The 27,302-nt window shown below is 62.0% G+C and overlaps 2 protein-coding genes across 9 annotated transcripts in view; both read left to right on the top strand.

Annotated features, from left to right (window-relative positions):
* Nucleotides 1-3,766: 3,766 nt before the first annotated feature.
* On the top strand, nucleotides 3,767-16,653 carry LOC135184652 (C-signal-like). Of its 5 annotated transcripts, none has more exons than XR_010306112.1 (8): nucleotides 3,767-3,917; nucleotides 6,107-6,158; nucleotides 7,342-7,532; nucleotides 7,858-8,016; nucleotides 8,334-8,444; nucleotides 11,791-11,910; nucleotides 12,735-13,256; nucleotides 16,554-16,651. XR_010306112.1 is itself a non-coding variant. In XM_064160663.1 (6 exons), exons 1-6 carry the CDS (start codon nucleotides 3,771-3,773, stop codon nucleotides 9,714-9,716), a joined length of 774 nt encoding a protein of 257 aa, XP_064016733.1. In that variant the 5' UTR covers nucleotides 3,767-3,770; the 3' UTR covers nucleotides 9,717-9,823. The 5 variants fall into 5 exon arrangements, 1 of the variants encoding a protein (XP_064016733.1); XR_010306113.1 differs by having other exon boundaries at nucleotides 13,037-13,256; nucleotides 16,554-16,649; XR_010306111.1 differs by having other exon boundaries at nucleotides 11,791-13,256; nucleotides 16,554-16,653.
* Nucleotides 16,654-21,808: 5,155 nt separating this feature from the next.
* RIPOR1 (RHO family interacting cell polarization regulator 1) overlaps nucleotides 21,809-27,302 on the top strand; it is a 28,903-nt gene continuing 23,409 nt past the window's right edge. For 2 of the 4 annotated variants that reach the window (XM_064160659.1, XM_064160655.1), the window contains exon 1: nucleotides 21,813-21,954. In XM_064160659.1, the coding sequence (XP_064016729.1) occupies nucleotides 21,888-21,954 (67 nt within the window). In that variant the 5' untranslated portion in view covers nucleotides 21,813-21,887. Of the gene's footprint in view, nucleotides 21,955-27,302 lie in introns of all 4 variants that reach the window. The other 2 variants (XM_064160657.1, XM_064160654.1) reach the window with 2 other exon arrangements.

Here is a 27,302-nt window from a genome sequence, read left to right as displayed (position 1 = left end):
AAGTCATCTGGAGTGCCATTATGCAGCATGTGCAGGGCAAGCAGGGGACCAGGCACAATCAGCTTGGGCTTATGAAGGGCAGGTCCTGCTTGACCTACTTGATCTCTTTCTGTGACAAGGTGACCCTTAGTGGGTGTGGGACAGGCTGTGGGTGTAATTTGCCTTGGACACCAGGGCCCATAGCAAGCTCCTGCAGACCCTGGCTGCTCATGGCTGGGGGGGGAGGCTTCATAGAGTCACAGAGTCACACAAGTGTCAGGGCTGGAAGGGACCCCAAGGATCATCCAGCTCCAACCCCCTGCCATGGGCAGGGGCACCTCACTCCAGAGAAGGCTGCCCACAGCCACATCCAACCTGGCCTGAAACACCTCCAGGGATGAGGCTTCCAGCACCTCCCTGGGCAACCTGTGCCAGGCTCTCACCACCCTTGTGCTGAAGAACTTCTTCCTGACATCCAATCTGAATTTCCTCACTTCTACTTCTGCTCCATCCCCTGCCATCCTATCACTACCTGACATCCTAATAAGTCCCTCTCCAGCTTTCTTGTAGTCCACTTCAGATACTGGAAGGCCACAATAAGGTCTCCTTGGAGCCTTTTCCTTCCCAGACTTTGCTGGTTAAGAATATCTCCAGGGATATCTCCAGCCATGGGGCAGCTCTCACCTCCCTGGGCAGCCTGCTGCAGTGTTCCACTACCCTCCTGGTGCAGAACTTGTTCTCACACCCAATCTAAATCTGCTCTGCTGTGGTTTGCAGCTATTGCCCCTGCTCCTGTCCCTGCAGGCTTTGGGAGCAGTCCCTCTGCAGCCTGCTTGTAGCCCCCTCTGGTGCTGGCAGCAGCTCTGAGGTCTCCCTGGAGCCTTCTCTTCTCCAGACTGAACCCCCTCAGCTCCCTCAGCCTGTCCCAAAGCAGAGCTGCTGCAGCCTCTGATCATCTCTGTGGCCTCCTCTGGACCCTCTCCATCAGGCCCAGGTCTCTCCTATGCTGGGGTCCCACAGCTGAGGTCTCCCCAGAGCACAGCAGAGGGGCAGGATCCCTTCTCTCCACCTCTGCCCACGCTGCTTTGGATGCAGCCCAGGCTGCCCTTGGACTTCTGTGCTGCCAGTGCCCACTGCTGCCTCCTGCCCAGCCTCTCCCCCACCAGCACCCCCAAGGCCTTCCCCTCAGGGCTGCTTTCTGTCACCTCCTCCCCCAGCCTGGGTTGTCAGTGAGGATTGTTCCAGCCCAGCTGCAGGACTCTGCACTTGCTGCTGCTGTGGAACCTCAGGAGGCTCTCCTGGGCCACCTCTGCAGCCTACCCAGGTCCCTCTGGATGCCATCCTGTGCCTCTGGCACACTGAGAGCACCACTCAGCTTGGTGCCAGCTGCACACTGCTGGTGGTGCCTCGACCCCTCTGTCTATAGCAGTGCTACAAACACTGAACAGCACAGGTGCCAGCATGGACCCCTGAGGGTCTCCACTTGGCACTGCTCTCCAGCTGGACTTGGAGCCACTGAGCACTCCCTCTGGATGAGACCATCCAGTTAGCTCCTTAAAGAACTGGCTGATGGTGGGGGAGGTTTAAACGGAGGATCTCTGAGGTCCCTTCCAATCTGAGCCATTCCTGTGATTTTATGAAAATGAGAAAGGAATTCTTGGCAGTGAAGGTGGCACAGGTTGCCCAGGGAGGTTGTGGATGCCTGCTCCCTGGTGGTGTTCGAAACCAGGTTGGATGAGGCCTTGAGCACCCTGGGCTGGTGGGAGGTGTGGTTGGAACTGGATGATCTTTGAGGTCCCTTCTGACCCAAACCATTCCATGCATGTATGAGATTTGTCAGTCAGGCTTTACCGGGCAGGAAGAGGTTGCCAAGGCCTGTGGTGGAAACACTAAAGCAGCAGGGAAAGCTCTGCTTTGGTTGCCTTTCTCTTTGCTACCTCACCAAACACAAGCAAAACCAAAGATGGACATTGACAGGACAGTGCCAGAACAAGAGGAAGTGGGTGGAAGTTGAGGCATAGGAGATTCCATCTGAACCTGAGGAAGAATTTTTTCCCTGTGAAGCTGCCCAGGAGGGCTGTGGAGTTTCCCTCTCTGGAGATACTCAAGAACCATCTGGATGCGTTCCAGTGTGATCTGCTCTGGCAGGCAGTTGGATGATCTTGCGAGGTCCCTTCCAGCCCCTGACATTCTGTGACACTGAGAACAGAAGCATAAAAGTGGGAGCAGTGGGAAGGCTGCAGCTCCAGATGCTCAGAGCTTGGTGCTTTTGCCCAGTCCCATCAGTATCCACACCAGGCTCCTGTTGAGCTGTTCTCCAGCCACACAGTTAACTGTTTGTAACAGCAGGTGCCAGGGGATGCCTGTGTCCAGAGCTCTGCCAAGCCAGCAGCTGGGAAGAGCTCCTTAAGGTGATCTGCCCGTGGTGAGGAAGGTGGCCAAAGCCCTGTTCCTCAGTGGGCTTCACCAGGGTCGTTTGTTTGGACCCCTCTGACCTTTAGTCAATACAGAGAGCTTCTGCTTCTTGGACTTTATTGGTGTGATCACAGAGCCCCAGCACGGTGGGGTTGGAGGGGACCTCTGGAGATCCTCCAGTCCAACCCTCCTGTGAAAGCAGGGCACCCAGGGCAGGGCACACGGGGGAGCCCCAAACTGGACACAGTACTGCAGGTGTCCAGGCTCAGCTGTGGTGAGCAGGACACTAGCACAAATCATCTCAAACTATCATCAAATATTCATAGAGCCCCAGCGTGGCTGGGGTTGGAAGGGACCTCTGGGGATCAGCCACTCCAAGCCTCTGCTCCAGCAGGGCACCCACAGCAGCCTGCCCAGCAGCACAGTGCCCAGCTGGGATGGAAGCTCTGCAGAAGAGACTCCACAGCCTCTCTGGGCAGCCTGCTCCAGGCTCCAGCACTCTCACATCAAACAGCTTTCTCCTCCTGCTCAGCTGGAAACTCCTGGGTGCCAGTTTGTGCCCACTGCCCCTTGTTCTGTCCCTGGGCATTACTGAGCAGAGTCTGGCCCCAGCCTCCTGCCTCCCACAGCTCCTTCAGCTGTTGCTGAGCACTGCTCAGCTGCCCTCTGAGGCTGCTCTCCTGTAGGCTCTCAACCGCAGGGCTCTCAGCCTTTGTTGCTCCCAGAGCTGCTCCAGGCCCCTCAGCAGCTCTGCAGCCACCTCTGAGCTCTCTCCAGCAGTTCCCTGTCTCTCTTGACCCCAGATTGGGGCCGGACCGTCAGGTTTTTCACCACGTCTACTCACAGTCGGAGGAGAGGGGCAGGTCTCTCAGCCTCCATCGCCAGGCTGACACAGCAGGAGGACAAACAGGAGCCACAGCAGCAACGGAGCTGCTGCAAAGTGGAGCTGCTGCAAAGCGGAGCTGCTCAGGGTGCTCCTTCCAGGCTGGGACCTTAACGTCCTTTGTCCTCTCACACGGGGTTCTGCCATTTGCTGGGTGCTGGGAACCACGAGGGAAGGGGGAAGAAATGGCAGAACCCCACACTGTTGTGCCAAAGGTGCTGAAGACCCCCCCTAAAAGAACCCCAAACCTCTACCATCCATCCCCCATGCTCCTCAGCCTTGGCAAGGCGCCGGAAGGGTCCTCTGCAGCTTCTCTCTCCGGGGCTCCCCCCGCGAAGGGGATGCGCTCGGCGGACTCGCAGCGAAGGCGAGACGGAAAGGGGCTAAACGAGGTGGGGGCACACCCCCTCACCCCCGCCCCCAGCACGGGAGGCCCAGGGAGGCGGTGCCGAGCGGGTGCCCGCCCCCCTCCCCCACTCCGGGGTTGGCAGCGATGGCGGCGGGGCTGGCACGGAGCGTGCTACTGAGCGGCTCCAACCGCGGCATAGGGCTGGAGCTGGTGAGGCAGCTGCTGGGGGTCCCCGCGCCCCCCACCTACATCTTCGCCACCTGCCGGGACCCCGACGGGCCGCGGGCTAAGGTCAGTGCCAGGCGCTGTGGCGGCGGGAGGGAGGGGTAGGGGAGAGGTTTGGAGTGTCAGCAGCACCCATGGGTACAGGCAGAGGTCATGTGTGAGGTGCTTCGCCCCCGTGCCCGCAGTAGGGTGGTGGCACAGGGCCGATGGCAAAGGGCCCTCCTGACTGCGCCGTGTCCGTGTCCCTGCAGCCGCCCTCGGCTCTGAGCGGAGCCGAGGCAGAGCCACCCTGGGCACGCCGCTGCCCGGCTGCTTGCGGCTGCAGCCCAGCCGGCCTGGGGTGCCAAGGCTTCGCCCACGGGCGCGGTGCCAACTCGCAGAGAGGTGGGTCATGGCAGGAGAGCGACGCCGCGAAGGGTCTGGAGAACAGGGCTGGGGAGGAGCGGCTGAGGGAGCTGGGGGTGTTCGGTTCGGAGGAGAGAAGGCTCTCTGTGAACCCCCGCAGGGAAAGAGATTCCTGGAGAGCTGTGAGGGATCAGCAGCAATAGCAAGGGAAAGCTACATCAGATGCACAGCCGAGGTCCAGCCCCTGATGGCACGGATGGCAGCATTGGCACCACTGGTGCTGGGGCAGGCTCTGTCTCAGACTGGACATCTCTGTGGAAGACAGGAGCCAGATTCAGGAGCTGGATTCTGGAAGTGGATCCAGGAACACATGGATTGGGATCAAAGGCAGAAGGGACAGAGTCCTCCTATGACACCAGCCAGGGAAGAATCTTGCCCCTGGGGATCCCTCAGCTTTCTCCTGAAGATGCCATCCCTGGGCTGCAGTCCTTGCCTGGGCAGTTGAGGGTCTCCTGTCCTGTCTGTTCCTCCCTGCAGGTACTCACTCTGACTGTCTTGGCCCCCAGGGTAGGGCACAGCTGTGGCGGTGCCCTTGGTCTGCACAAGAACAAGTCCAAGGCAGAGGCTTTCTGCAGCCCAGCTCTTGGCAGGACTTCTCCCTGTCAGCTTCTCCCCCAGCCCAGGGATGTCCAGCTCCTGCTGCTATTGGTGCCTGAGTTGGCAGTCACAGCTAGCTCAGGTGTCTTATTTTTGTCCTGTTCTTCCCCCCACAGCTTGCTGGGCTGGAGCAATGATGAGGTCAGAGGACTCTGAAGGGCTGGATGCAGCCAGTTTCCCCCCAGGGTGGCCAGTTTCTCCCCAGGCATTGCTCTCAACCATCTGATGCTTCTCTAAGCCTTGACCAGATGTGCTAGAGTGAGGGCAGTGTCTTAAGAATGCTCCATGATCAGAGGAGACTGAGGGCAGAGTGACCTTCCACCAGGCTGGCACCACTCCAGGAGCCACAGCACTCCTGATCCAGATGTTGGGCAGGGGTGAGGCTGGTCTCATGCTGGGATGGGGCGAGGTTGTTGAGGCCAGCAGCTGGGCAAAACAGGGGAGGGGAAACATCTGTTGGTCTTTTCCCCATCATTTTCTGTGCCTAGAGGGAATGCAGGGTCATGGGGCTTGGTGAGGGAAGGCCATGGATAACTGCCGGTGGACCACAGTCACTGCCAGCAGCATTTCTGCTCCATGCTGGTAGGGTAGATCCCCTCACAAGAAGCCACCACTCTGCATTTCTGCTGCAGCATTCCCAGAGGATTTTAGATTCCAAAGCACCACTCTGGACACATCCACCCTGCTGCTTTGGCTTCTGTTGTCTGAAACCTGCTGGAGTTAGAGAAGTCTCAGAGCAAGGAGCTGCTTGGCACCTTGAGGTTGAACATTTCACGTTTTGGAAAAGGCTTCTGAGTCCTCTGTGCACGGTGAAAATAAGCCCTGAAAACGTGCCCAGCGTGGGTCACTGGGGTGGGCAGAGTGTGGTCCCAGAGTAGAGTGGGTGCTGGGACTGGACACTCGCAGCCATTCCTCCTCCATCTCACTTCAGCAGCCTCAGGGAGACACTCCTGGACATAGCCCTGGCCAGTCTGAAGGCCTTCCTAGGTGAGCTGGTTCTTAATAGTTTGGTCTCCTCTGTTGCTGTGGCTTCACCTAGGTTGTCCACATAGGCCACCTGGGAGCGTGGCACTGTTGCAGTCATGGCTCTGTCACTCTCCAAGAACATTGCTTTGTGAAGCCTAGAAGAAGCCTGAGAACCTAAGCAGGTCCTCAGTCCAGCCATTCACAAGAGCTGAGTGCCCTCTGGGACTTGTATACCTCAGGGTGGACCACTGCTGATTGTTTCCACGTCTGTCACGTCTGTTTTGTAGGACCTGAGAGATCTGGCATCCAGACACCCAAACCTGGTTCTTGTGAAGCTGGGTAGGTGTCTCTGAATGCTGGCCACACTTGCCCCATTTGTCCTTCCTTCCCTGCTCTTCAGGCACTAACTGGGGATCAGAGCTGTGCCAAAAGCTCAGCTTCTCCAGCCTGGTCTCAGCCCCAGTGCTCCATTCCCTGGCACCTCCTTGCTCTGTGGCCACAGGACCAAGAGGTTCTTGATGCCCACCTTGGGTGTCCTCCTGCTTCCCCAGCAGAGTGACCACATCCCTGCTGTGCCATGCAGCAGACTTCCTCGATCTCAAATCCCAGCGGGACCGGGAGGGCTGTGGGAGGAAGGCAGGTTCCGCGGAAACAGCCTGAGATCAACCCAGCCCCTGGTTAGGAGCCGTGGGAGCTTGCAGAGCGTGTCCCGGCGCAGCCCCCGCGGGGACTGTCCCCCCATAGACCGCCCTGGGCTCTGCAGAGCTTTCACAGAATCACAGAACGTCAGAGGCTGGAAGGACCCTCCAGAGATCATCAAATCCAACTTCCTGCCAAGGCAGGATCCCCCAGGGCAGCTCGCACATGAGTGCCTCCAGGCAGGTTTCCAAAGGCTCCAGAGGAGGCTCCGCAACCCCCCTGGGCAGCCTGCTCTAGGGCTCTGGCACCCTCCCTGCAAAGAAGTTTCTCCTCGCGTTGAGGTGAAATCCTCTATGCTCCAGCTTGTAGCCGTTGCTCCTTGTGTCACTGCTGCTGACCACTGGCAAGAGAACCACATCCACCCCTCCGATGTCTGTGTGCACGGATCCGATCTCCTCTCAGCCCTCTCCTCTCCAAGACCAAACAGCCCCAGCTTTGTCACTCTCTCTTCGCAGGGGACATCTCAGGTCCTTGAACGCTCCCCAGCAGGTCCCTGTCTCCCTCAAACTGGGGAGCCCCAGGCGTGGACTTTGCCCACCCACGGGAGTCCGTGGCTGCTGGTGCTTGACACAGCCCGGGAGTAGCAGCTGTCCGCAGCGCGGCTCTGCCGGGTGGGCTGTCCCGGGCGGGCTGTCCCGGGTGGACTGCCCCGGGGCCGGGTCCCTCAGCCGGCGGTGGCGGCGGAGGCGGCGCGGGGCCGAGCGGGGTCCTAGGCGGCGGCACGGCGCCACCTGGTGGCCGCGTCCGGGAGTGCGCCTGCTCCTCGGCGGCCGCCTCTTCCTCCTGTCCCCCCGGCGCTCAGCCCCGTTCTGTCCCTCTGCAGATGTCGCAGAGCCCTCCGCTGTCACTGCGGCGGTGAAGGTGGTGGAGGAGAAGCTGCGCGGCCTGGGCCTGAACCTGCTGATAAACAACGCTGGCATCTACAGCTCCATGGCCTCGCTGGACACTGTGGATGCTGAGGATATGATAAGGACCTACCGGACCAATACCGTGGGACCGATGCTGATGGCCCAGGTGTGGATGAAACTCCGAGGATGGAACTCACCACGGAGGGGGAATCTGCCCCGGAACATCAATGGGCTTGCTGGAGATTGTGGAGAGCTTTGCCAAGGTTCCCAGAGTTGAGGGAGGGAGGGAGAGAGGGAAGGGGCAGTGCTAGGGCTGTTCTCGCAACCCGAGCATCCCTTGCATTGCACTGGGCCACTGCAGGAGGACACTGCAGCTCTCCTGGCTTCCTGCTGGTCCTCCTCATCCTGACTGCCATAGGCAGGCTGGCAGGCGATGCCCTGCGTGGGGCTGGCTGAAGGCACAAGTGTCCCACAAGGCTGCTTCTCCTCAGGCCTTCCTGCCTCTGTTGAAGAAGGCTGCCCAAGAGAGCCCAGAGGAAGGCCTGAGCTTCAGCAAGGCAGCCATCATCAACATCTCTTCTACCCTGGGGTCCATCGAGAGGACCCCCGAGACCTTCTTCAAGCCTGTCATCTCCTACCGGTGCAGCAAGGTATGGCAGCTGGGGACCTGCCTGTGCTCCTCAGCTGGCGGGGGTCAGAGCTGCTCCTTGCCAGGCTCAAGGCAGCAGCTGAGACCAGGAGGTGGAGGGACTGATCTGTGCTGATCCCTGCCTGAGCTCCCCAGGTGTTGGCATGTCCAGCTGCTGCCCACCTAGGGCAGGCACAAAGTGTCTCTTGAAGACCTGGGATTGATTTTTCTCCCTCGCCATGAGGCAGCAATGAGAGGAGGGTCTGCTGTCAAGGGGAGGGGGGTCCTGCTGTGTGGGGCTTTCTTCTACCCATGGCTGATGCTTCCTTCCTCCCTCAGGCTGCCCTCAACATGCTCACCAAGTGCCAGGCTCTGACCTACAGGGAAGCTGGCATCCTCTGTGTGGCACTTCACCCTGGCTGGGTGAAAACTGACATGGGCGGCCAGGAGGTGAGTTCCAGCTAAGCAGGTCCAGAAGGGAACCTGTGGGTGGGACAGCAAATGTGCTGAGGAGATGCTGGATGTGGCTTTTGAGAGGAGGGATCCATCTGAGAAGGAGCTGCCTCGTGGGCTGCAGATTGCCCATGTCTGTGCTGGGTCACTGCAGAGTGTGTGGGTACTGCCTGGGCAACAGCATTGGCAGAGGCCCAGGGTGAGCAGAAGCCCTGAACAGGGGCAAAGGGCTTTGGGAAGCCTGGAGATAGGCAGGGAACCCGAATGTGACAGAGCAGGGAGGAGAGGAGCAGCACCACCCCATCCTGTCTCCTTCCTGGAAGGCTCCATCTGCTCTCCTCTCATCCCACAGGATCCCTGTGGCAGGCTTGGGGTGGTCCTTGCAGCCACTCTGGCTTGTGGCAGGGATGTCTCATGGGTCTTGCTGGGTTAAGCCTGCAGTTGGCTTCCCAGCCCAAGCCACCTCCATAAAGCCATCAGTGATACCCAGCCACCCTGCCAGGACACCCAACCACTCTGCCATGATGCCCAACCACCCTCCCAGGATACTCAACCACCCTGGCATGTAAGGGACCTGTCCCACTCCTATGTCTCTCTGCACTGCTTTTTCTCCCTCACCCTGAGGCAGCACTGGGAGGGGAGCCTGGTATGTGGCTTTCTCCTGCCCGTGACTGGTGCTCGCTATGGAGAAGAGAAGGCTCCAGGGAGACCTTAGAGCAGCCTTCCAGTAAATGAAGGGGCTCCAGGAGAGCTGGGAAGGGGCTTTGGACAAGGTCTGGCAGTGCCAGGATGAAGGAGCTGGGAGAGTGGAGATTGAGAGTGAAGATGAGGAAGAAATTGTTGGCAGTGAGGGTGGGGAGACACTGGCACAGTTTGCCCAAGGAGGTTGTGGATGTCCCCTGCTTGAAGGCATTCAAGGCCAGGTTGGATGAGGCCTTGAGTACCCTGTGCTGGTGGGAGGTGTCCCTACCCATGAGGTTGGGACTGGATAGTCTTTGAGGTCCCTTCCAACCCAAACTGGTCTCTGACTCTGTAATTTGGGTGGAAGGTGATGTGCAGGAGCTGAGTGGGTTCTGCTGGGTGAGCAGGAACAGTGATGGGGTCCTGGTAAGGATGGTGGTATCTTGGCCTGGCTCTGACTGGTGCCCGTTGCAGGCTGACCTGCCAGTGGATGCCAGTGTGCGGGGGCTGCTGTCCGTGCTGCCCATGCTCTCTGAGAAGCACAGTGGGGCTCTGCTCAACTGGCAAGGTAAAGCCATTCCTTGGTGACCAAGCCATGTCCGGAGGACTTCCCTTTGGGCCCGCAGCAGGAGTGCAGGGCAGGCTGTGGTCCCTGCCTCCATCCTGCTGATCAATAAAGCCAGTCGGTACCTGTGCCTCCTCCCCGCTCCACCGCCCTGCTGAGCCTGGCTCAGCCCTGGCCTGGGGATGGTCCCTGCCAAAGCCAACCTGGCCTCGGAGCAGGCCTGCCTAGCCTCTGCCATACTTCCACCCAAGGCTTGGTGTCCTTGCTGCAGGTTTCTCGAGGGCAGTGTGCTGGACATAAAACCATAGAATTGCTCTGGCTGGAAGAGACCTTCAGGGCATGGAGGCAGCCCTTACCCAGCACTGCCAGGGCACCACTACTAGCCCATGGCCCTCAGCACCACATCTATGCAGCTTTGAAGCCCCTCCAGGGATGGAGACTCCATCACTGCCCTGAGCAGCCTGGGCCAGGCCTTAGCAACCCTTTAGGAGAAGAAATTGTTCCTCCTGTCCAGCTGGTGCAACTTGAGGCCATTTTCTCTCATGCTATCAGCCCCATGCTGGCTTGGAGACGTGGCTAAACCTCCACCAAGAGCCCGTCCTGCCCCTTAGCAGAAGTTCTCCTTCTCCAGCTGCTCCACTGGAGCCAGCTGACAGGTGGCCAGTCACTGTGGGCTGGCTCCATGCCCACCTCTCCACATTTCTTGCTTCTGCCCCATGCCGTGGGCTGGGTCCTGAGAGATGAGCTGCATGTGAGATCCCACCACTGCCTGCAGGCCACTCACAGCCCCATCGTGACCATTTCCAGCCTCAGAGGATGGGTGTTGCCCTGGGAATGTGGGGGGAAACAGGAGTGCTGAGAGCTTGGCTGAGAGCCTGCGGTGCTGGTGCCATGGGGTGGTTGCCCACCTGCTGTGACAGGGGGTTCTGTGGAGCTCAGCAGGCTGGCAAACATGTGGGCACCGTTCTCCAGCCCCGGGAACTGGGGAAGCCTCACGTGGGCAGGTGTCCTGGGCTGTGGTGGCAGGGGCAAGGGAAGCTCTGCTCTGGCAGGACTTGAAGGCTGTCTGCTGAGACTGAGAGCAGGCCCCGTGGGCTGCTGGGGGTTGAAGCCCTGTGGGCACTGTGGGCACCACGGTGGTGGCCCTGCCTTTGGACACGGGCATGGCAGGGCACTCGCCGCGCAGAGCCGAGCATCAGGTCAGCTGTGGCATTTTCCAAACCAACAAGAGCCTGGGGCAGGATGGCTCAGCCTGGACCTCTGCAGTAGAGTGCCCTCGGTGAGTGACACCAGCGGCTCCCCAGGAGCCCTCCCACCTTGCAGGGCAAAGCTCATGCCAGGGAGCACGCACCGCAGCCGAGCTGCCAGAGGCAGTGCCCACTATGGGAACTTGGAGCCCGGGCATCCCTGGGCACCTCGAGGGGCTCCAGGATGTGTGTTCCTCAGAAGCCCCAGCGAGGGCCCATCTGGGCAGGTCTCAGGAGCGGCGCAGTGCTGTCGGTGTTGCCTGGCAGCGCTGCGGGCGGTGTCCCTGCTCCCTGCCCTGCCTGCCTTGGCTGCGCTGCCCTTCGGGGCAGGCTCATCTCCTGCCTCTGCACTGTCAGACCTCAGCGTGGCCCCCGCCCGCCCTGCTGGCACCCGGCAGCTCTGAGCATCATGCCCTGTGTCCTGCAGCACGGCTGCCCCAAGGGACACTTGGGGTGCCAGCGCTGCTGGGGCGCTCAGCGGCTCCGCGGTGGCAGGACAGTGCAGGGCCCAGCTGCTTCCAGGAGCTGCTCCACCTCTCTTCAGAAGCTGGTGCACAGGCACCTGCTGGGCCAGAAGGGGCTGCTTGGCCCAGCAGTTGGACGGTCCCTTGGGCACCATTCACACAGGGCATGGGAACAGATCTGTGGACTTCCAGGGACCACGGGTAAGGAGGTTGTCATCCGAGGAAGATCAGATTGCCTCCACCAGCCCTTGTGGAGCCACCGTAGCACCTGGAAGCAAACACCTCTGCTCTGGGGAGCCCAGGGGCTCTCCGGGATCCAGGGATGACTTTCAAGGGTGGGAAGTGGCCCTGTTTTCCAGGGTCCTCCACCAGCTGCCTTCTTTCAGATGAAGAGCCACTGGCAAAGACTCGCTGCACCAGGGGCTGGGGTCAGGCAGGTTCCCCGGGCAGGACATGGAGAGTCCTGGCAGGACTTTGCAAGATCACCGCGAGACTCATTTTGAAAGGTAACCTCCCGTGGTCAAGTGGGGCAACCCGTTAGAGGCAAAGGCCACCCCAGCAGGAGAGGGCAAGGAGATGGGGAACGGAAAAGGGCTGCTGCGTGATACAGGAGGAGAGGGCAAGGAGATGGGGAACGGAAAAGGGCTGCTGCGTGACACAGCCGCGGAGGTGGAGCAGCAGGCAGGAGGCAGGGCACAAACACCCAGCCCATGAGGAAGCGCTGGGACGCCAGCCAGGGGGGTCGGGGGGGGGACGGCTGCAGCAGCTCCAGGTGCAGCAGAGCTTCACTGGACGAGGAAGGACCAAAGCAGGGGCAAGCAGAACTGCAGAGAGCTCAGCCGGGACCTGGAGATCCCCTTAGCAAGAGTCTTCCAGCCAGGCCAGCCCTGTGTGCTGCCGAGGGGCAGGTACTGTCCATGGCACGGGGAGACAGCAGGACGGTCATGGTGGGGCGATCACTGTGCTGGGTGGCACCGTGGTCCTGTGGCTCAGGACTGGGCTGGGCAGCCGTTCCCAAAGCCACCAGTGGCGGATAGGGTGGTGCTGGGAAGGCTGCACGGCCTGGGGACCTGCAGCTCCCTGGGAGGTGCAGTGCCAGGAGGGTGCTGGGGCGCAGGGCAGCCAGCGGAGTGCCAGGAGCCAGCCTGGGTGCAGGAGAAACGCAGCTCAGGAGCAGGCACATCCAGGACCCTGCAGCACCAGGCCTGCCCAGGAAGCCACGTGGGGCCAGGAGATAGCGCTGAGGCTTCCTCCCGGCCACTCCATCACTATCTGGCCCTGCAGAACTCCTTCCAAGCCTGTCCAGCTCTTCTCCCTCTGTTATTGTTAGCCGGCAGGAAGCAGCTCAACAAGTCCCACCTCGGGCCTTTAACCCGCTGCTGCCTGGGCTGCTGCTCTCTGCTCCCTCGGTCAGAGCCAGTAAGAAGATCACTTTGGTGCTGGGAGCTTGCTGCAGGCTTTACCTCTCCGGGACCCAGCAGCACTCCTGGGCAGGTCTGCTTCAGGCCCTGGTGTCCCCCTCAGCCACCTCTGCAAAGGGAAGGTGATGGTTTGTCTCTGTGGGACTGGAGTGAAGGTCCTGAGGGCTTTAGGTGCTGATGCTTCTCTCCTTACTTTCTCTTCCCCCTTTAGGTGTCAGAGCCTTCCAGACTTCCTCTGGAAGTCCCCTGCTTTGCTGAAGGGGCACTATGGAGGTGCCAGCTCTGCACAGATTCACCCCAAAGCCTTAAGAACCATTCTGGAGTAAAATCCATCTTGGGAAGCAAGCTGAAGCACTTTGCCAGCCTCGTTTGACCAGCCAGGGTTTAACGGAAGCCCAAGGTCTCTGGAGGTGCCAGCTGCCACTGCCCGGGTAAGTGGAGATCAGACACCTCAGCAACCCTCTCCTGGCCATGTTCTTCTCCAGGAACTGAACTCTGCCAAATTGTGCCCTGCTGCTCATCCAGCAAAGGGGAGATCTTAGTGCCCTGTACCCTCCCTGCTCCTCCCTGGCGCTGATCACTGTGGGACACCTTTCCGGAGCGGTGGTGTCCATGCAGGAGCACAGGCAGGTCCCTCAGCTGGGATGATGCAGAGCTCCTGCATGCACCGTCTCTGCTGCCGTGCCCATCACACGCCCTGCTGTCCCCAGCATAAACCACTGCTCCCCCTGGGCCAGCCTGCTCCACTCCCTGGAGCTCTGGCACAGACAAACAGGGGACTCTTCCCCAGACACCCCCATTTTGGAGCTGTGTGAGCCATGTTGTCACCTGAACTTGTCACAGGAGCCTTCACGTGTGGGTTGCAGCAAGGCTCTTGCCCTTCCTCCCACGGGTGGGGCCACGCCCCTGGCCACAGCAGGGCCCACAGAAAGGGGGATGCTGCCTGAGCCAGCCCTTGACTGTAGGACACCATCCTGCTTTTCAGGGTGTGCTGGGGGCTGCTGCAGCTCAGCCTCCCCCTGCCTGAGCCCAGCACCACCTGGGCCTGATTTCCAGCTCCTGCAGAACAAGTTCCCAGTAGCTGGCACCAACTGCCAGCATGCCTATCTCAGGCTGTGAGGGTGCATGGGGGCTGGCAGCATTGTGAATGTGGTCAAGGTGTGCAGGACATGCTATGGGCTGGAAGCATGAGCTTGCCAGAAGGGTTGTCCCCTCAGCTGCAGTGTGCCAGCACCCGGCTGTGTCTGTGCAGACATGGTGAGTGGCACAGGGACTCCAGCAGTGTCCCTGGAGCCCCACAGAGCCCATCCCTTCCTCTCCAGATGCATGGTTTGTGCCCCAGCCACGGCCAGGGACACAGAGTGACACGGCCAGGATGCCCCCTCGGCTGCCAGCCCTGTTTCCCTGGCACATCCGTGCCCCCTCGCTGGCTGTAGGGAGCAGCCCGAGGCGCGGGGGCGGGAGGAGGAAGGCTCCGGTGCCTTCCGATGACCTCTGTCCTGCCCTGTCCGGCTCCTCGGAGCCGGGGAAGTGACGCTGGGACGATCTTGGCTGCTCTGCTTTGTTGTGAGGGGTGAAGTTTCCCTTCCCAGCCCAGGCAGGGCTGGCAGAGCTGCACAGCAGCCAGGAGCACCCCTGCTGCCCAGCACCCCCAGCACGCTGCTTCTCCCCGTGCGCGCAGGGAGCCAGCCCACTGCCAGCCCTAGGCACTGCTGGGGCACACGTTCCGGGAGAGGGGAACCGGAAAGGAGCCTCCAGGCTCTTTTCTCACCCTGGGAAATCTGGAAGCAAAGGGAAAAGGCCTCTCACCAAAGAGGGGAAGCTCCTCTGGCTCCGGGATCTGTGAGGAAGAAGGAGCAGGAAGGGCTGGGAGCCACGGGAGGCAGGGGGGTGGGAAGGGCCCAGGGTAGGTGGGAGCCATCAGGATCCCTGTGGCTCAGCTGGGGACCCTCCCCAGGGGACAGACCAGCTGGGGACAGACCAACCATGTGAGCAGGGTGCTGGCATGCAGCTGACACCCATCTTGCCACCCCACCAGTCCAGGGCCAGGCTGGCATCTCCAGACCACGAGCAGCCACAGAGAAGGGCACCAGCCTCTGCCCTGGGCAGTCCCCAGTCACAGAATCATAGAGTCAAAGAATGGGTTGGGTTGGAAAGAAGCTTAGAGATCATCCAGTTCCAGCTGCCTGCCATGGCAGGGACACCTCCATGCAGGACACTCAGCCTCTGCCATGAGCTGGCACTCCAGCAGATGCCTCAGCACCCCAAGCCTTTGCAGACATGGGGGTACCTCAGCATTGTCCTGGGCATCCCACCTATGCTAGACCCTCTGGAAAGGGCTGGGGCCTTGCCTGGGGCTTTCCTGCATCTCCATGCTGAGCCCTGTTGTGCTGGCAGGGTGGAGGGGAAGGAAGCTGGCCTGGTGGAGCCGTGCCAGGGAGAGCTTCCTGGCAGGCAGCTCCAGCCCCTGTGCCTTCTGTGCGCCTGCAGATGGCTGGGAGCAGGATGGGAAGCAGGGAGGGGACTGCCAGCCCTTCCCAGCCACTTCCCAGCCTGGCACCCCCCCTGCCCGGTAGACACAGTGCTGGCGTCCTGGACTGTGGTGCTGAAGGGAGCCTGATTCACCCCCGGGACTCACAGACGCAAACAGGGCTGGCCCTGGCAGGCCGGGACGTGGCAGAGGCACAGGCTGGTGGCATGGCCTGGGGCTGGTGGTATGCACAGGTGTGGTGCAGGCACGTGGCAGTGGCTTGGCCACCATCATCTGCTCCTGCCTTGTCCTAAGGCTCAGGGGACATCCCTTAGGTGAGCAGCAGGCAGCAGGGTTCACACTATGGTCTGGTGCCCCCTCTGCTACCTTTGCCCCTCTGCTGCCTGTTAGCCACCAGCTTCAGCCCTGGCCTGCCTGTTTGGCTGCCACTGCCTTGCTGCAGAGGCACCTCCCCAGTGGGGGCCAGTTTGGACCAGGAAAGGCAGGAGAGCTCAGGGATCACAGAGTCACAGAATGGTCTTGAGTGGGAGAGACCTTCCAGATCGTGGAGTCCAATTCTTCTCCAGCACTGCCAGGGCACCACCAACCCATGGCCCTCAGCACCACAGCTCCACGGCTCTGACGTCCCTCCAGGGGTGGGGACTCCACTACTGCCCTGGGCCAGCTCTTGACAACCCTTTTGGGGGAGAAATTGTTACTCGTGTCCAACCTAAAGCTCCCCTGGAGCAACCTGACAGCATTTCCTCCTGTCCTGTTGCTTGTTCTTGGGAGCAGAGCGCAACCGCAGCTGCCTGCAGCCTCCTCTTGGGCAGCTGCAGAGCCAGAAGGGCTCCCCTCAGCCTCCCCCTCTGCAGACCGAACAGGTCCCTCAGCTGCTCCTCACCAGACTGGTGTTGGAAATGACCTCTAGCTGAGATACCACCTGGTGGTGCCAGCTTCAGGAGCTGAGTGCAGGAGGGCTCCCTACGCTTGTGGCGATGCAGTGAGTATGGAGCTGTTGGTCCTGGGTGCAGAGGCTCCCTGGGTGCCTGTGCCCTGGCCGGGAGCAGAGCAGAGTCACTCGGGAGCCTCCAGGCTGCCTGACTGGCTCCCCAGCACGTCATTCCCCCTGGGATTCACTGTGCCTGGCTGTGGGATCTGGGCTGGGACAGGAGATGATGACAGCCACTTCCTACCCTCCTGACCCCCCGCAGCTGCCCTCATTTCCTCCCCTCGGCTTGGTTGTTTCCCGCTGCAGGGAGGGAGCTGAAGGCTCCTGCTGCAGAGGGCACCTTCTCTGGGAGACCAACCTGAGTGCCTGCTGGTATTGAGAAGAGGAGGCTGAGGGGAGACCTCACTGCTCTCTACATCTGCCTGGGGAGGTTGCGGTGAGGTGGGAGTTGGTTTGTTCAACTACATAACAAGAGTCAGGGTGAGAGGAAGTCACAGGATCACAGAGGTGGGGGTCGGAAGGGACCCAGTCCAATGCAGGGGCACCCAGAGCAGGGCACACAGCAATATATCCAAATGGGTGGGCTCAAGTTGTTCCAGAAGAGGTTCAGGTTGGATATGAGGAAGAATTCCTTCCCAGCAAGGATTCTCAGGCTCTGGAAGAGGCTGCCCAGGGGGGTGGTGCAGTCCCCCTCCGGGAGGGGCTCCAGAGCCGTGTGGGTGTGGTGCTGAGTGGTGTAGTGCAGGAGTCGGCAGCGTGAGGCTGCTGGTTGCTCTCGGTGCTCTGGGAAGGCTTCTCCAGCCCGGGCAATCGGCGACTCCAGCAATTTCCAGGCTGCTGATGCCAGGCTGTGGTGGGGCTGTGCCAGCCTTCCCCAGCTGCCTGTGCTGAGCTGGGCTCGTCTGTGAGTTCAGCTTCCCTGCAGGCTGTGTGGGATGGTCCCGAAGCGCTGCAGGAATCCTGTGAATCATGAATGCTTTGCGAGTGATTCCTGCAGGCTGTGTAGGAGATGCTTCCTGCTGCACCCAGCCGGGGGTGGCTCCCTGGCTGCCCAAGGGCAGGTGGTCCCTGGGCACATTCACCCCCTAGGCCTGAGCCAGAGTTGGAGATGCTGCCTGTCACCTTCCCAGGGTGCTGAAGAGAGCTAGAGGCCAGCTGGCTGGTGGCCAGAGAGTCTGGGCTAGCCCTCAGTGCCCTTCTGCAGCTCCTTGCCCCTCTTGGCCCGTGCTGGGCTGAAGCTGGTGCAGCTGCCATCAGAGTCTGCTGGCTTTGCTGCAAAGCCAACCTGGCTGCCTGCTGCTGGGCAGAGACTGGGTGAGCTGACCAGCACCCAGTGCTGGCCGTCACCTGCCAGGCTTGTGGCTGCCCTGGGTATGCCCTCACCTCCCTTCTCCAGCCCCATGGGCAGGCAAAGTGCCAGGACAAGCAGCTCTGCCCCACAGAGAGGGCCAGGTTGGGTCAGGGCTGCACCCCAAGCATGCCAGGGAAGGGTCTCCAGCAGAGCTCAGAGGAGCTGCCAGCCGATGCCCAGCGTGGCCAGGTGCCCATGAGTCAGATGGAGCGCTGTTCAGGTTGCAGTAGCACCATCCTGGCTCCCCCAGCTCCAAGCCTGTGCCCTTGCTGGGGCACCTCAGCTGCATCTGGTGGGAATGGCCAAGCTGTGAGTGTGCCCAGCATGCGTGGCAGTCCCCACGCCAGGCTCTGGGCTAAGCTCACTGCCTTGCTCCAGCTCCCAGCAGGAATGCTGAGCATGCGGCAGGGAGGGAGGCAGGGAGGGAGGGAGGCAGGGAGGCCTGCAGCCAAGACCTGGCCTTCTGCCCTCTGCAGAGCAGGGAGAGGACATGGCTCCAGGCCCAGCCTGCAGCTAGAAGAGCAGTTTGGGCAGGAACCCAGGGCACGAGAATCTGCTGAGGAGATCTTCCCCTGCATGGCAGCAAGCAAATGTGAGCAGCTGGCACAGCCAGGGAGAGGGGAATGTGCTTAGAGTGGTCCCAGGCCTCAGCAAGGTGCCATCCTATGCTGGGAGGTGCTGGACAATGCTGAGTGGTGCTCAGCCAGGACATCCTTGTGCTCAGGGACTGCTGCCTGCACCAGCACGCAGCCTCCCGGTGGAGGCAGAGGCTGCCAGGAAGCCTCCTGCTACGGTCAGGGGCCAGCAGCGCCACGTCCATGCTGGGAAGGTTAACCCCTGCCTGCCAGCAGGCACCAGCCTGCCTTGAGCACTGGAGCAGGGCTGGGCAGCAGCAGGCCAGGGGGTGCTGCGGGGCTGTGGGTGTGGAGCCTGCCCTGGCTTTTGCTGGCAAAGCTGCTCTGTGCTGAGCAGGTGCCCACTGAGCCGGGACAGTCCGCGTGGGCCCGCAGCCCCAGCCTTGGCATGTGCAGTGGCTAGCTCGGTGTGCCCAGTCTGGCAGAGCAGGTGGGCATGTGGCGAAGGGGAGGAGAGCTGCAGGCAGCCCATCTGTCCCCAGCCTCAGCACTGCAGGGTAGCACAGAGCTCAGCAGGGCAAGTGCAGGGTCCTGCCCCTGGAGAGGAACAACCTCCTGCACAAGAACAGCTGAGGGTCCCTGCTGGGAGCCAGCTCCACAGAGAGGGACCTGGGAGTGTTGGGGGGCAACAAATTGCCCTCGAGCCAGCAGTGTGCCCCTGTGGCCAAGAAGGCAAATGGGGTGCTGGGGTGCATTCAGGAGAGTGAGGCCAGCAGGTAAGGGAGGTTCTTCTGCCCCTTCTACTCTGACCCAGTATCACCACATCTGGAGTCCTGAGTGCAGTTCTAGCTCCCCAGTTGCAGAGACAGAGAACTGCTGAGGAGAGTCCAGGGCAGGCTGCAGAGCTGCTGAGGGGCCTGGAGCAGCTCTGTGAGGAGCAAAGTCTGAGAGTCCTGGGGCTGAGAGCCTGCAGAAGAGCAGCCCCAGAGGGCAGCTGAGCAATGCTCAGCAAGAGCTAAAGAGAGCTTTTGGGGGTGAGCAAGGTGGTGACACCATCCCCAGGGTGTGGTGGGATCCCAAACATGGTCCATGCAGATCAAGCCATGACAGCATGGCATGGTGGTGACCACCAGATAAGGCCACGTGGGCAGTCCTGGTGTGAGGGTGTGTGGGGGTGGTTAGTCTCTTCTCATGTGCAACAAGTGCCAGGATGAGAGGAAACAGACTCAAGCTGTGCCAGGGGAGGTTCAGGTTGGACGTCAGGCTGGAGACAGAATGTCTGAGAGCAGCCAGGCAGAGGGCCCTGGGGGTGCTGTGAGAGAGCAGCTGCAGAGCAGGCAGCAGTGTGCCCAGGTGGGCAGCAGAGCCAATGGCATCCTGGGCTGGCTCAGGAGCAGTGTGGGCAGCAGCACAAGGGAGGTTCTTGTGCCCCTGTGCTTAGCACTGCTCAGGCCACCCTTGGAGTGCTGTGTCCAGCTGTGGGCTCCTGAACTGCAGAGAGCTGCTGAGGTGCTGGAAGGTGTTGAGAGAAGGGCAGCAAGGCTGGGGAGGGGACTGGAGCACAGCCCTGTGAGGAGAGGCTGAGGGAGCTGGGGGGGTGCAGCCTGCAGCAGAGGAGGCTGAGGGCAGAGCTCATTGCAGGTCTGGGCTGGCTGTTAGGAGGAAGTTTTTGGCAGAGAGTGATTGGCACTGGCATGGGCTGCCCAGGGAGGTGGTGGAGTGGCCGTGCCTGGAGGTGTTGAAGCCAAGGCTGGCTGGGGCACTGAGTGCCATGGTCTGGTTGGTTGGGCAGGGCTGGGTGCTAGGTTGGGCTGGCTGAGCTTTGAGATCTCTTCCAGCCTGCTTGGCTCTATAAGTCTATGAAATGTCAGCAACCCAACACGAGCTCTCAGGCACTGGCACAGGCTGCCCAGGGAGGTGTTGCAGTCCCCATGCCTGGAGGTGTTTAGAAGCTGCCTGGACGTGGTGCTGAAGGAAGTGGTGCAGTGGCAGTGGCTGAGCGGTAGTGGTGGCACTGTGAGCTCCGGGTGAGTGTGGGTGAGCTCCAAGGTCTCTGGTTCTGTCCCTCGCTGGAGCCATCAGCCGGAACCCTGCACCCTGCCTGCACGGCCCGGCCTCTTCCCTGCTGGCCGTGACAGCTGCAGCTTTGCTTCTCCGTCCACGGAACCGGGCCACGGGAGGGCCGGCAGCTGCGCCCGCCTGATCCTCACCGGGTGTCCTTGGCAGCAGCTCTGCGCTCCCTGGTGTGACCCCGGGAGTGCAACCACCGTGCACCGATCCCCTTGGCACCGACACCGTTCTGCTCCGCTGAGCTGCCAGGCGTGCCCGGGGCATAATTAGTGCATTCCTACGCTGGGGCTGCGGCGCTGCCCTGGCGTCGGGGACGTCTCGACAGGGCTCGACAGCCCCCAGTAAAACTAGGGCGGGCAGGAGGATGAAAGGAGCATCAGAGAGAGTGGTGGGAAGTGTCCCTCCCTTCTACCTGCAGCTCTAGGGATGCTCCAGAGTGTCAGGGTTTAGGGCCTGGACCGGCAGGGTGTGATCCAGGGCAGCTCATGGTGCTCGCTGAGGAAGCCAGCACGGCATCCATCAGGGTGCCAACCTGCACCCACGCTGGGACTGGGGGCGCTGGGAGAGCTCCTCCACACCCTGCCTGCGCAGGCTGAAGGGGACAGGTGAGGGCAGTGCTGCCCCAAGGTGGACTTGCTTCTTGGCAGAGGCCTGAGCTGCTGCTTCCCATGGCTGGGGTTGGAAGGTGGTAGTGGTGGTGAGGGCACAGGGTGCAGCTCAGAGCAAGGGTGCTTGGTTCTGCCTCTGCCACTGACCCACATCCCCTTGCTGCCTGGAGATGCTGCCAGGGGGCTGCAGCACTTGTGGGGTTCAGGGACAGCTGGAGCCTGGAACTCTTGGGGGGGGGGTTGGGGGGGGTGGGGGGTGAGGAGTGTTGAGGTGTTCCAACCTTGGCTGTTCCTGTCAGGAGCAGGCTGCCAAGGGGCTGCCAAGGGGCTGCCTGTGCCAGCAGGGCTGGGGACAGGGCGCAGACAGCTCACTCCAGCTGTAACCCTTGGTGGGGGTGGTGGACCCCAAGGAGGTGCTGATGTGCTGCGGTGGTGTTGGCTGTGGTATTGGCAGCAGTGAGGGGAATGGTGGCTGTGGTGGCCATGGTGCCAATGGTGGCCATGACGCCAATGGTGGCCATGGCAGTGTTGTTGGTGGCTGTGACAGTGGCAGTAGTACGCATGGCAGTGTTGGCAATGAGGGTGGTGACACATGGCAGTGCCAGTGATGGCCATGGCAGTGCCAATGGTGAGCATGGCTGTGTCAGTGATGGTGGTGGTAGCACATGGCAATGCCAGTGATGGCCATGGCTGCATCAGTGGTGGGCATGGCAGTGCCAGTGCTGTCCATCTGGCCATCGCCATGTCACTGATGGTGGTGGTGGCTGTGGCCATGCTGGGGCGAGTGGTGGGAGTGTCGGTGTCGCTGGGGGTGACCGTGGCAATGTGGGTGTCGGTGTCGGTATGGGTGTCGGTGCGAGTGCCGGAGCGGTGCCGGTGCGGGCGTCGGCGCTGTCGGTGCGCGGCGCAGGCGCCGGTGCGGCCATGGCCGTCGGTGTCGTTTCCTGCCCCGATCACATGGCTCCCGCGTTTCCATGGAGAGCCCCGGGGTGGGCGCTGCCAAGAGCCGCACGGACTCGCCGCTTGCTCCCGGTCCATGGGAGTGGAACAAAGGCGATGCACCGAGCCGGGCTTGCCGTCGCCCCCCGCCTCTCCCGGGACATGTGAGTGCCACCCGCGCCCCGCTCGGGCCGCGCCGGCCGCAGTCTGGGGGACGCGTGGGGGAGCGGGGCCGGGCGGCTGCGGGCGGGCTACACCCTGGGCCGGGGGGGGCCACGTCGCCGCCTGTCGCCGTCCTCGTCTGCCGCTCGCCAGCCAGCCCCGCGGTGGGCACCCGAAAAAGCGCAGCGGGGAGGGTGGGGATGAGGACGTGGGGCTCTGCCCCGCCAGCCCGGCCCCGCGGCTGGCACAGCTGCTCCGCGCCCTGCCGACGCAGCCGGGGAAGGAGCCGCCGGACCGGGCACCCCTCCCCCCCGATGTCACCGGGTGGGCACCTTCCCACTAATGTCACTGGGTGGGCTCCCCCGACCAGTGTCACCCGGTGTCCCTGCAGCCCCTGGCAGGGGTGTGTGAGAGGCTGCAGCTGCTGCTTCGCTGCCGGCTCTGCGGGGGTGGCACCGGTTTGGCTCCGCGGAGGAGATGGTGGCGGAGCCGTGCCCAGCCTGTGTCCCTCGGGACAGCCGGGCAGGGGCACAGCGGACGCGGGGACAGGAGGCACAAGGGGACAGCAGGCATGGGGGACAGTGGGCACGGGGAAACAATAGTCATAGGGGCGGCAAGCACGGCAGGCATGGGCACAGCGGGCACCGGGGAACAGTGGGCACAGGGGACGGCAGGCACAGTGCGACAGCAGTCACAGAGGGGTCAGTGGGCACAGAGGGACAGCAGGCACAGGGAGATGGCAGGCATGGAGACACCAGGCACAGGGACAGCAAGCACAGGGCTACAACAAGCACAGGAGCAGCAGGCACAGGGACACAGTGGGCAGAGGGGATGCTGCCCGTGCCCATATAGGGCCCTGCCCATGCGCCTGCGGGACACCAGAGCCATCAATGCCAGGGGAGAGGCTGTGCCCATCTGCCATCCTCACACCCATTGCACCCAAACAGGACGCCGGGTGGGGGTGGGGTCCCGAGGGACCTGGGTGCTCCTGCTCATCCGGGGTGCTGCCACCTCCTCCTGGGCATGGGGGGAGGAACGCCCGCAGGCGTTAAGGAGACAGATCCCCTTTGTTGCTGGCCCGATCCTGCTGTCTCCCAGCCCTCCTCAGCCTGCCAAGAAGTGCTGGGGAAGGCCTCACGACATTAACTCCTTCCTCGCCGCACCTCTGCCCATCCCGAGCAGCCGCTGCCAGCTCTGCCCCTGCCACATGCCTGGCGCAAGTCCTGGCCTTGCTGTAACCCCCATGCTGCCCGAGGCTGCCCAGGCTGGGGAGCAGCTCTGCTGCCCTGCCCAAGCGGCTGTGGCAGGGCTTGGTGGTACTGGTGCTGCCCGCTCTGGGCTGGTGTGGGGAGAGGAGCCGTGATGGGACCTGGGGTTGTGGTGGCTGAGCCCCTGCAGAGGAGGTGGCATGGTGGGGTTGAAGGCAGGAGCGTGCCCAGTTTGGGCAGGGCAGGGCTGGACGTGCTGGGATGGGCAGCTGATGGGGTGGGTGTTGTGGTGCAGCCAGGAGGGGGCTGCTGCCCCGCAGCATGGGTGATGGGGGGGGAGCGTTGGGGGCATCTGCTTCCAAAACCTTTCTTGCCCAAGAATCTGCAGCCTCGGGTGTCACAGGGTGATAGGCAGTGCCTGCTGTCACCCCGAGAGGACTTGGGCAGGGGCATAGGGACATCGTCCAGGGATGCCACCATGCTGGTCACCAGGCTGCGCTGATGGTGGGGGATAGGCAGGCATGCCACCTCTCCTGCCATGGCTCTGACATGAAGGTCAGGACCCAGAAGACCCATCATGGGCAGGGAGCTGGCATTCAGGGTCCCAGGGGGCGTGAGGGTAGCACCAGGGCTGTGTGTGCAGGCCGTGGCTGGGCTGAGCCCCATGCCCGCGCTGGGGTTATTTATAGGGCTGCCATTTATAGCCCTGCTGCTGCTGCTGCTGCCTGTGGGCACCGTGGGGGCAGGGCTCCAGCAGCCTCCTGCTGCCCGGATATGGGGTGCCTGGCCCCTCCAGCAAGGGGTGCTGCTGATGGCCTCAGTGCCAGCCTGGCTGTGGGTAGAGCCTGGCTTGGCACAAGAGTTGGTGCCTTCGCAGCAGCTTGGGGCTGCCAGGGGGTGTGGAGCTGCCTTTTCTGCTTGCTGCAAGGAGCTGAAGTCACCAGGGGTCAGCTGTGGGGGTCAGATCTGAGGGGTCAGCTGGCGGGGGCACATCTGAGGGGTCAGCCATGGTTGGGGGACACACCTATGGAGTCAGCTGTTGGGGGGACACATCTGAGGGATCAGCTGGGGGGGTGACGTCAGAGGGGTCAGCTATAGGACGATGGTGGCAGTGGCATCTGAGGGGTCAGCTGTGGTGGCAGTGACAGCTGAAGGGTCAGCTATAGGACTATGGTGGCAGTGACATCTGAGGGGTCAGCTGCGGGCTTGTGATGGCAGTGCCCACCTACCCCTCCCAGAGCAGGGCAGGCTTCTGCCTGCCCACCAGTCCCTTGGTCTCTCACTGTGTCTCTCCTCCAAGCCCCAAAGAGGACAGAACTGTCCCCTTCTGCCCCAGGACAGGACTCCCTCAGAGCTCCTTGGGCACTCGCCAGGTTGGTGTCTGCACACTGGCACTAATCTCCCTGGCCTCCTGTGGCCAATGATGACTTCTGCCCACCAGGCAGCTGCTGAGGCTGGCCTGTGCCCTTCCATGCCACATTCCCAGCTGCAGTGACTTTCCCAGCCACATAAGGGTGCCCAGGGACCACCTGTCTGGGAACAGCCTGAAGTAGCTTCTTCATCACCTTGGCCTTTGGTGCTGGTGCCACCAGGGGAGTGTGCCCCTAGGGCCGGTGGCATCTCCAGGGGCTGTAGAATGCTGGGTGGGCACAGCCATGGTGCTGGTGTTCCCAGGGGCAGCAGAGAGCCCAGGGGCAGACGTGGGGGCCCTGGGGAGGCAGTGCTGTGTCCCAGGGAGGGCTGGAAAGTGAGAATGTCCTCCTGGTTTGCTTGGAGCTTGGTTCTGCCTGCCCAAGGCCTGGCCGTGGCTGTACCCATGGGTCCAGGCATGGTGCCCAGGCAGGGCCTTGCTTGCCCGTTCAGCTGCTGTGGCTGGGGTGGGGGTGCTGGGTTTGTCTCCCCAGACCCAGCCTGCCAGGGATGCCCCACACTGGGCAAGCTGGAGCGGTGCCAGGCAGGGCCCTGCTGCAGGAGGGGTGCAGGCAGCTGCTCTGCCCATGCCCAGGGACATCCCCAGACCCAGGGCAGGTGACCAGCAGCCTGCCTGCCTGCCAGGCTGTCTCTCTGCCTCTGCCCACCCCTGGCCCTGGCCAGGCCAAGGAATAGAGATTTAACTCAATTACTGCCCAGGCCTGGCAGCACTGGCACAGCTCATGCCCTTCCTCTGCCCTCCCTTGGCAAAGTGTCTCCAAGCTGGCAAGCCCCGCTGAGGGCTCTGCAGGATGCTGTGAGGTGCTCAGAGATGTGCCGTGGCCTCCTCCAGCATCCTGTGCCAAGCTCTGAGGTGGCATGACCCCAGCTCCTGACTGCTTACAAGGGGTCTCTTTATGGGCGATGCCCAGGATGTTGTTGTGCCAGGCAGCTTTCCTGCACTGCCTAAGCCACCAGCTGCCCCGTGGCCCTTTATGGTCCTGCAGGCATGGCCATGGAGAGGCAGGGTCCTCTACAGGTGGCACAGACTGTCTGTCACACCCCTGGTACGCTGTCACCCATCCTGCTTGGCACTGAGGAATGCCTGTCTTGGCAGCTTCAGCATGTCTCTCGTTAACCTTTAATGAGAACAAACGAGCCGGCATGGGCCAGCACTGCGGGCACTGCGCCTGGCCGCCTGCTGGGCACTGGCTCCGCATGGCTGCCAGTGCAGCAGAGGCTCTGCAGGAGGCTGGTCTGTCCCGGGGCACTGCCAGGCTGCAGGGTGCCTTCCACCCCTGGCAGAAGCTAAGTGCAGGGTTCTACACTTTGGCCACAACAACCCCAAGCAGCTACAGGCTGGGGCCAGAGGGGCTGAGAGCAGGCAGGCAGAGAGGGCCCTGGGGGTGCTGTGAGAGAGCAGCTGCAGAGGAGGCAGCAGTGTGCCCAGGTGGGCAGCAGAGCCAGTGGCATCCTGGGCTGGCTGAGGAGCAGTGTGGGCAGCAGGAGAAGGGAGGTTCTTCTGCCCCTGTGCCCAGCACTGCTCAGGCCAGCCCTGGAGTGCTGTGTCCAGCTGTGGGCTCCTGAATTGCAGAGAGCTGCTGAGGTGCTGGAAGGTGCTGAGAGAAGGGCAGCAAGGCTGGGGAGGGGCCTGGAGCACAGCCCTGTGAGGAGAGGCTGAGGGAGCTGGGGGGGTGCAGGCTGCAGCAGAGGAGGCTGAGGGCAGAGCTCATGGCAGGTCTGGGCTGGCAGTTAGGAGGAAGTTTTTGGCAGAGAGAGTGATTGGCACTGGCATGGGCTGCCCAGGGAGGTGGTGGAGTGGCTGTGCCTGGAGGGGTTGGAGCCAAGGCTGGCTGGGCACTGAGTGCCATGGTCTGGTTGTTTGGGCAGGGCTGGGTGCTAGGTTGGGCTGAGCTTTGAGGTCTCTTCCAACCTGGGTGATTCTGTGGTTCTGTGATTCTTAAGCAGCAGAGGCTGAGAAGCCCTCTGCCCACAGCAGCCCCGGGCAGGACTCTGCCTGCTGTTGGGGAGTTCTTGAAGGCTGGGGTGGAGATGGATCCTTTCTCACCACACTTTGGGTGCCAGGCTGCTGGCTCTTCTCCATGCCCATGATATGGGCATGGATGCAGATGGGCAACAAGATTCATCCGTTAACCTCTGGTGAGTCACTGCACAGGTTGCCCAGGAAGGCTGTGGATGCCTACTGCCTGGAGCTGTTCAAGGCCAGGTTGGATGAGACCTTGAGCAGCCTGGTGAGAAGTGTCCGTGCCCATGGCAAGGGGTTGGCACTGGGTGATCTCTGAGGTCCCTTCCACCCCAAACAAACCATTCTGTGATTCAGAGATTTGCCAGTCCTGGGATGGTTTTCTCTGCCATGGTCCTCAGGGACAGCCCAGCCTCAGCAGCTCTTCCCCCAGCTGCTCTCCCAGTGGACTGCTGGGCACCCACCTGGGCACCCACTTAAGCACTAGGCACTGCTGCAAGCTCCACCTTGCCCATGGCAGGCAAATCTTGCCTAGGATGGCCCAAATGCTTCTCTTTCCTCATCTACTGGCCCCTGGACCAGCAAGGATGGGAGCAGCTCTGGGTGGGGCAGTAGCCCCACAGCTGGCTCAGCCTCCACGGCCGTGGACACAGCGCTCCGAGATGCTGCCTCAAATGATTCCTGCTGAACCTGGCCTGACCTCACGCTAAAAGCAGCAGCAAACAGGAAAGGAGCCCGGGAGGGAGGT

This window comes from Pogoniulus pusillus, chromosome 20 (genome assembly GCF_015220805.1).
Source record: "Pogoniulus pusillus isolate bPogPus1 chromosome 20, bPogPus1.pri, whole genome shotgun sequence".
Taxonomy (NCBI): Eukaryota; Metazoa; Chordata; class Aves; order Piciformes; family Lybiidae; genus Pogoniulus; species Pogoniulus pusillus.
This window is presented reverse-complemented; position numbering and strand designations above follow the sequence as displayed.

Bases quoted from the DNA above. Each gene is read 5' to 3' on its own strand.
- LOC135184652 (XM_064160663.1), top strand. From the start codon at position 3,771: ATGGCGGCGGGGCTGGCACGGAGCGTGCTACTGAGCGGCTCCAACCGC. The intron at 3,918-6,106 runs GTCAGTGCCAGG...TCTGTTTTGTAG, and splicing joins CCGACGGGCCGCGGGCTAAG to GACCTGAGAGATCTGGCATC. The intron at 8,017-8,333 runs GTATGGCAGCTG...TTCCTCCCTCAG, and splicing joins TCTCCTACCGGTGCAGCAAG to GCTGCCCTCAACATGCTCAC.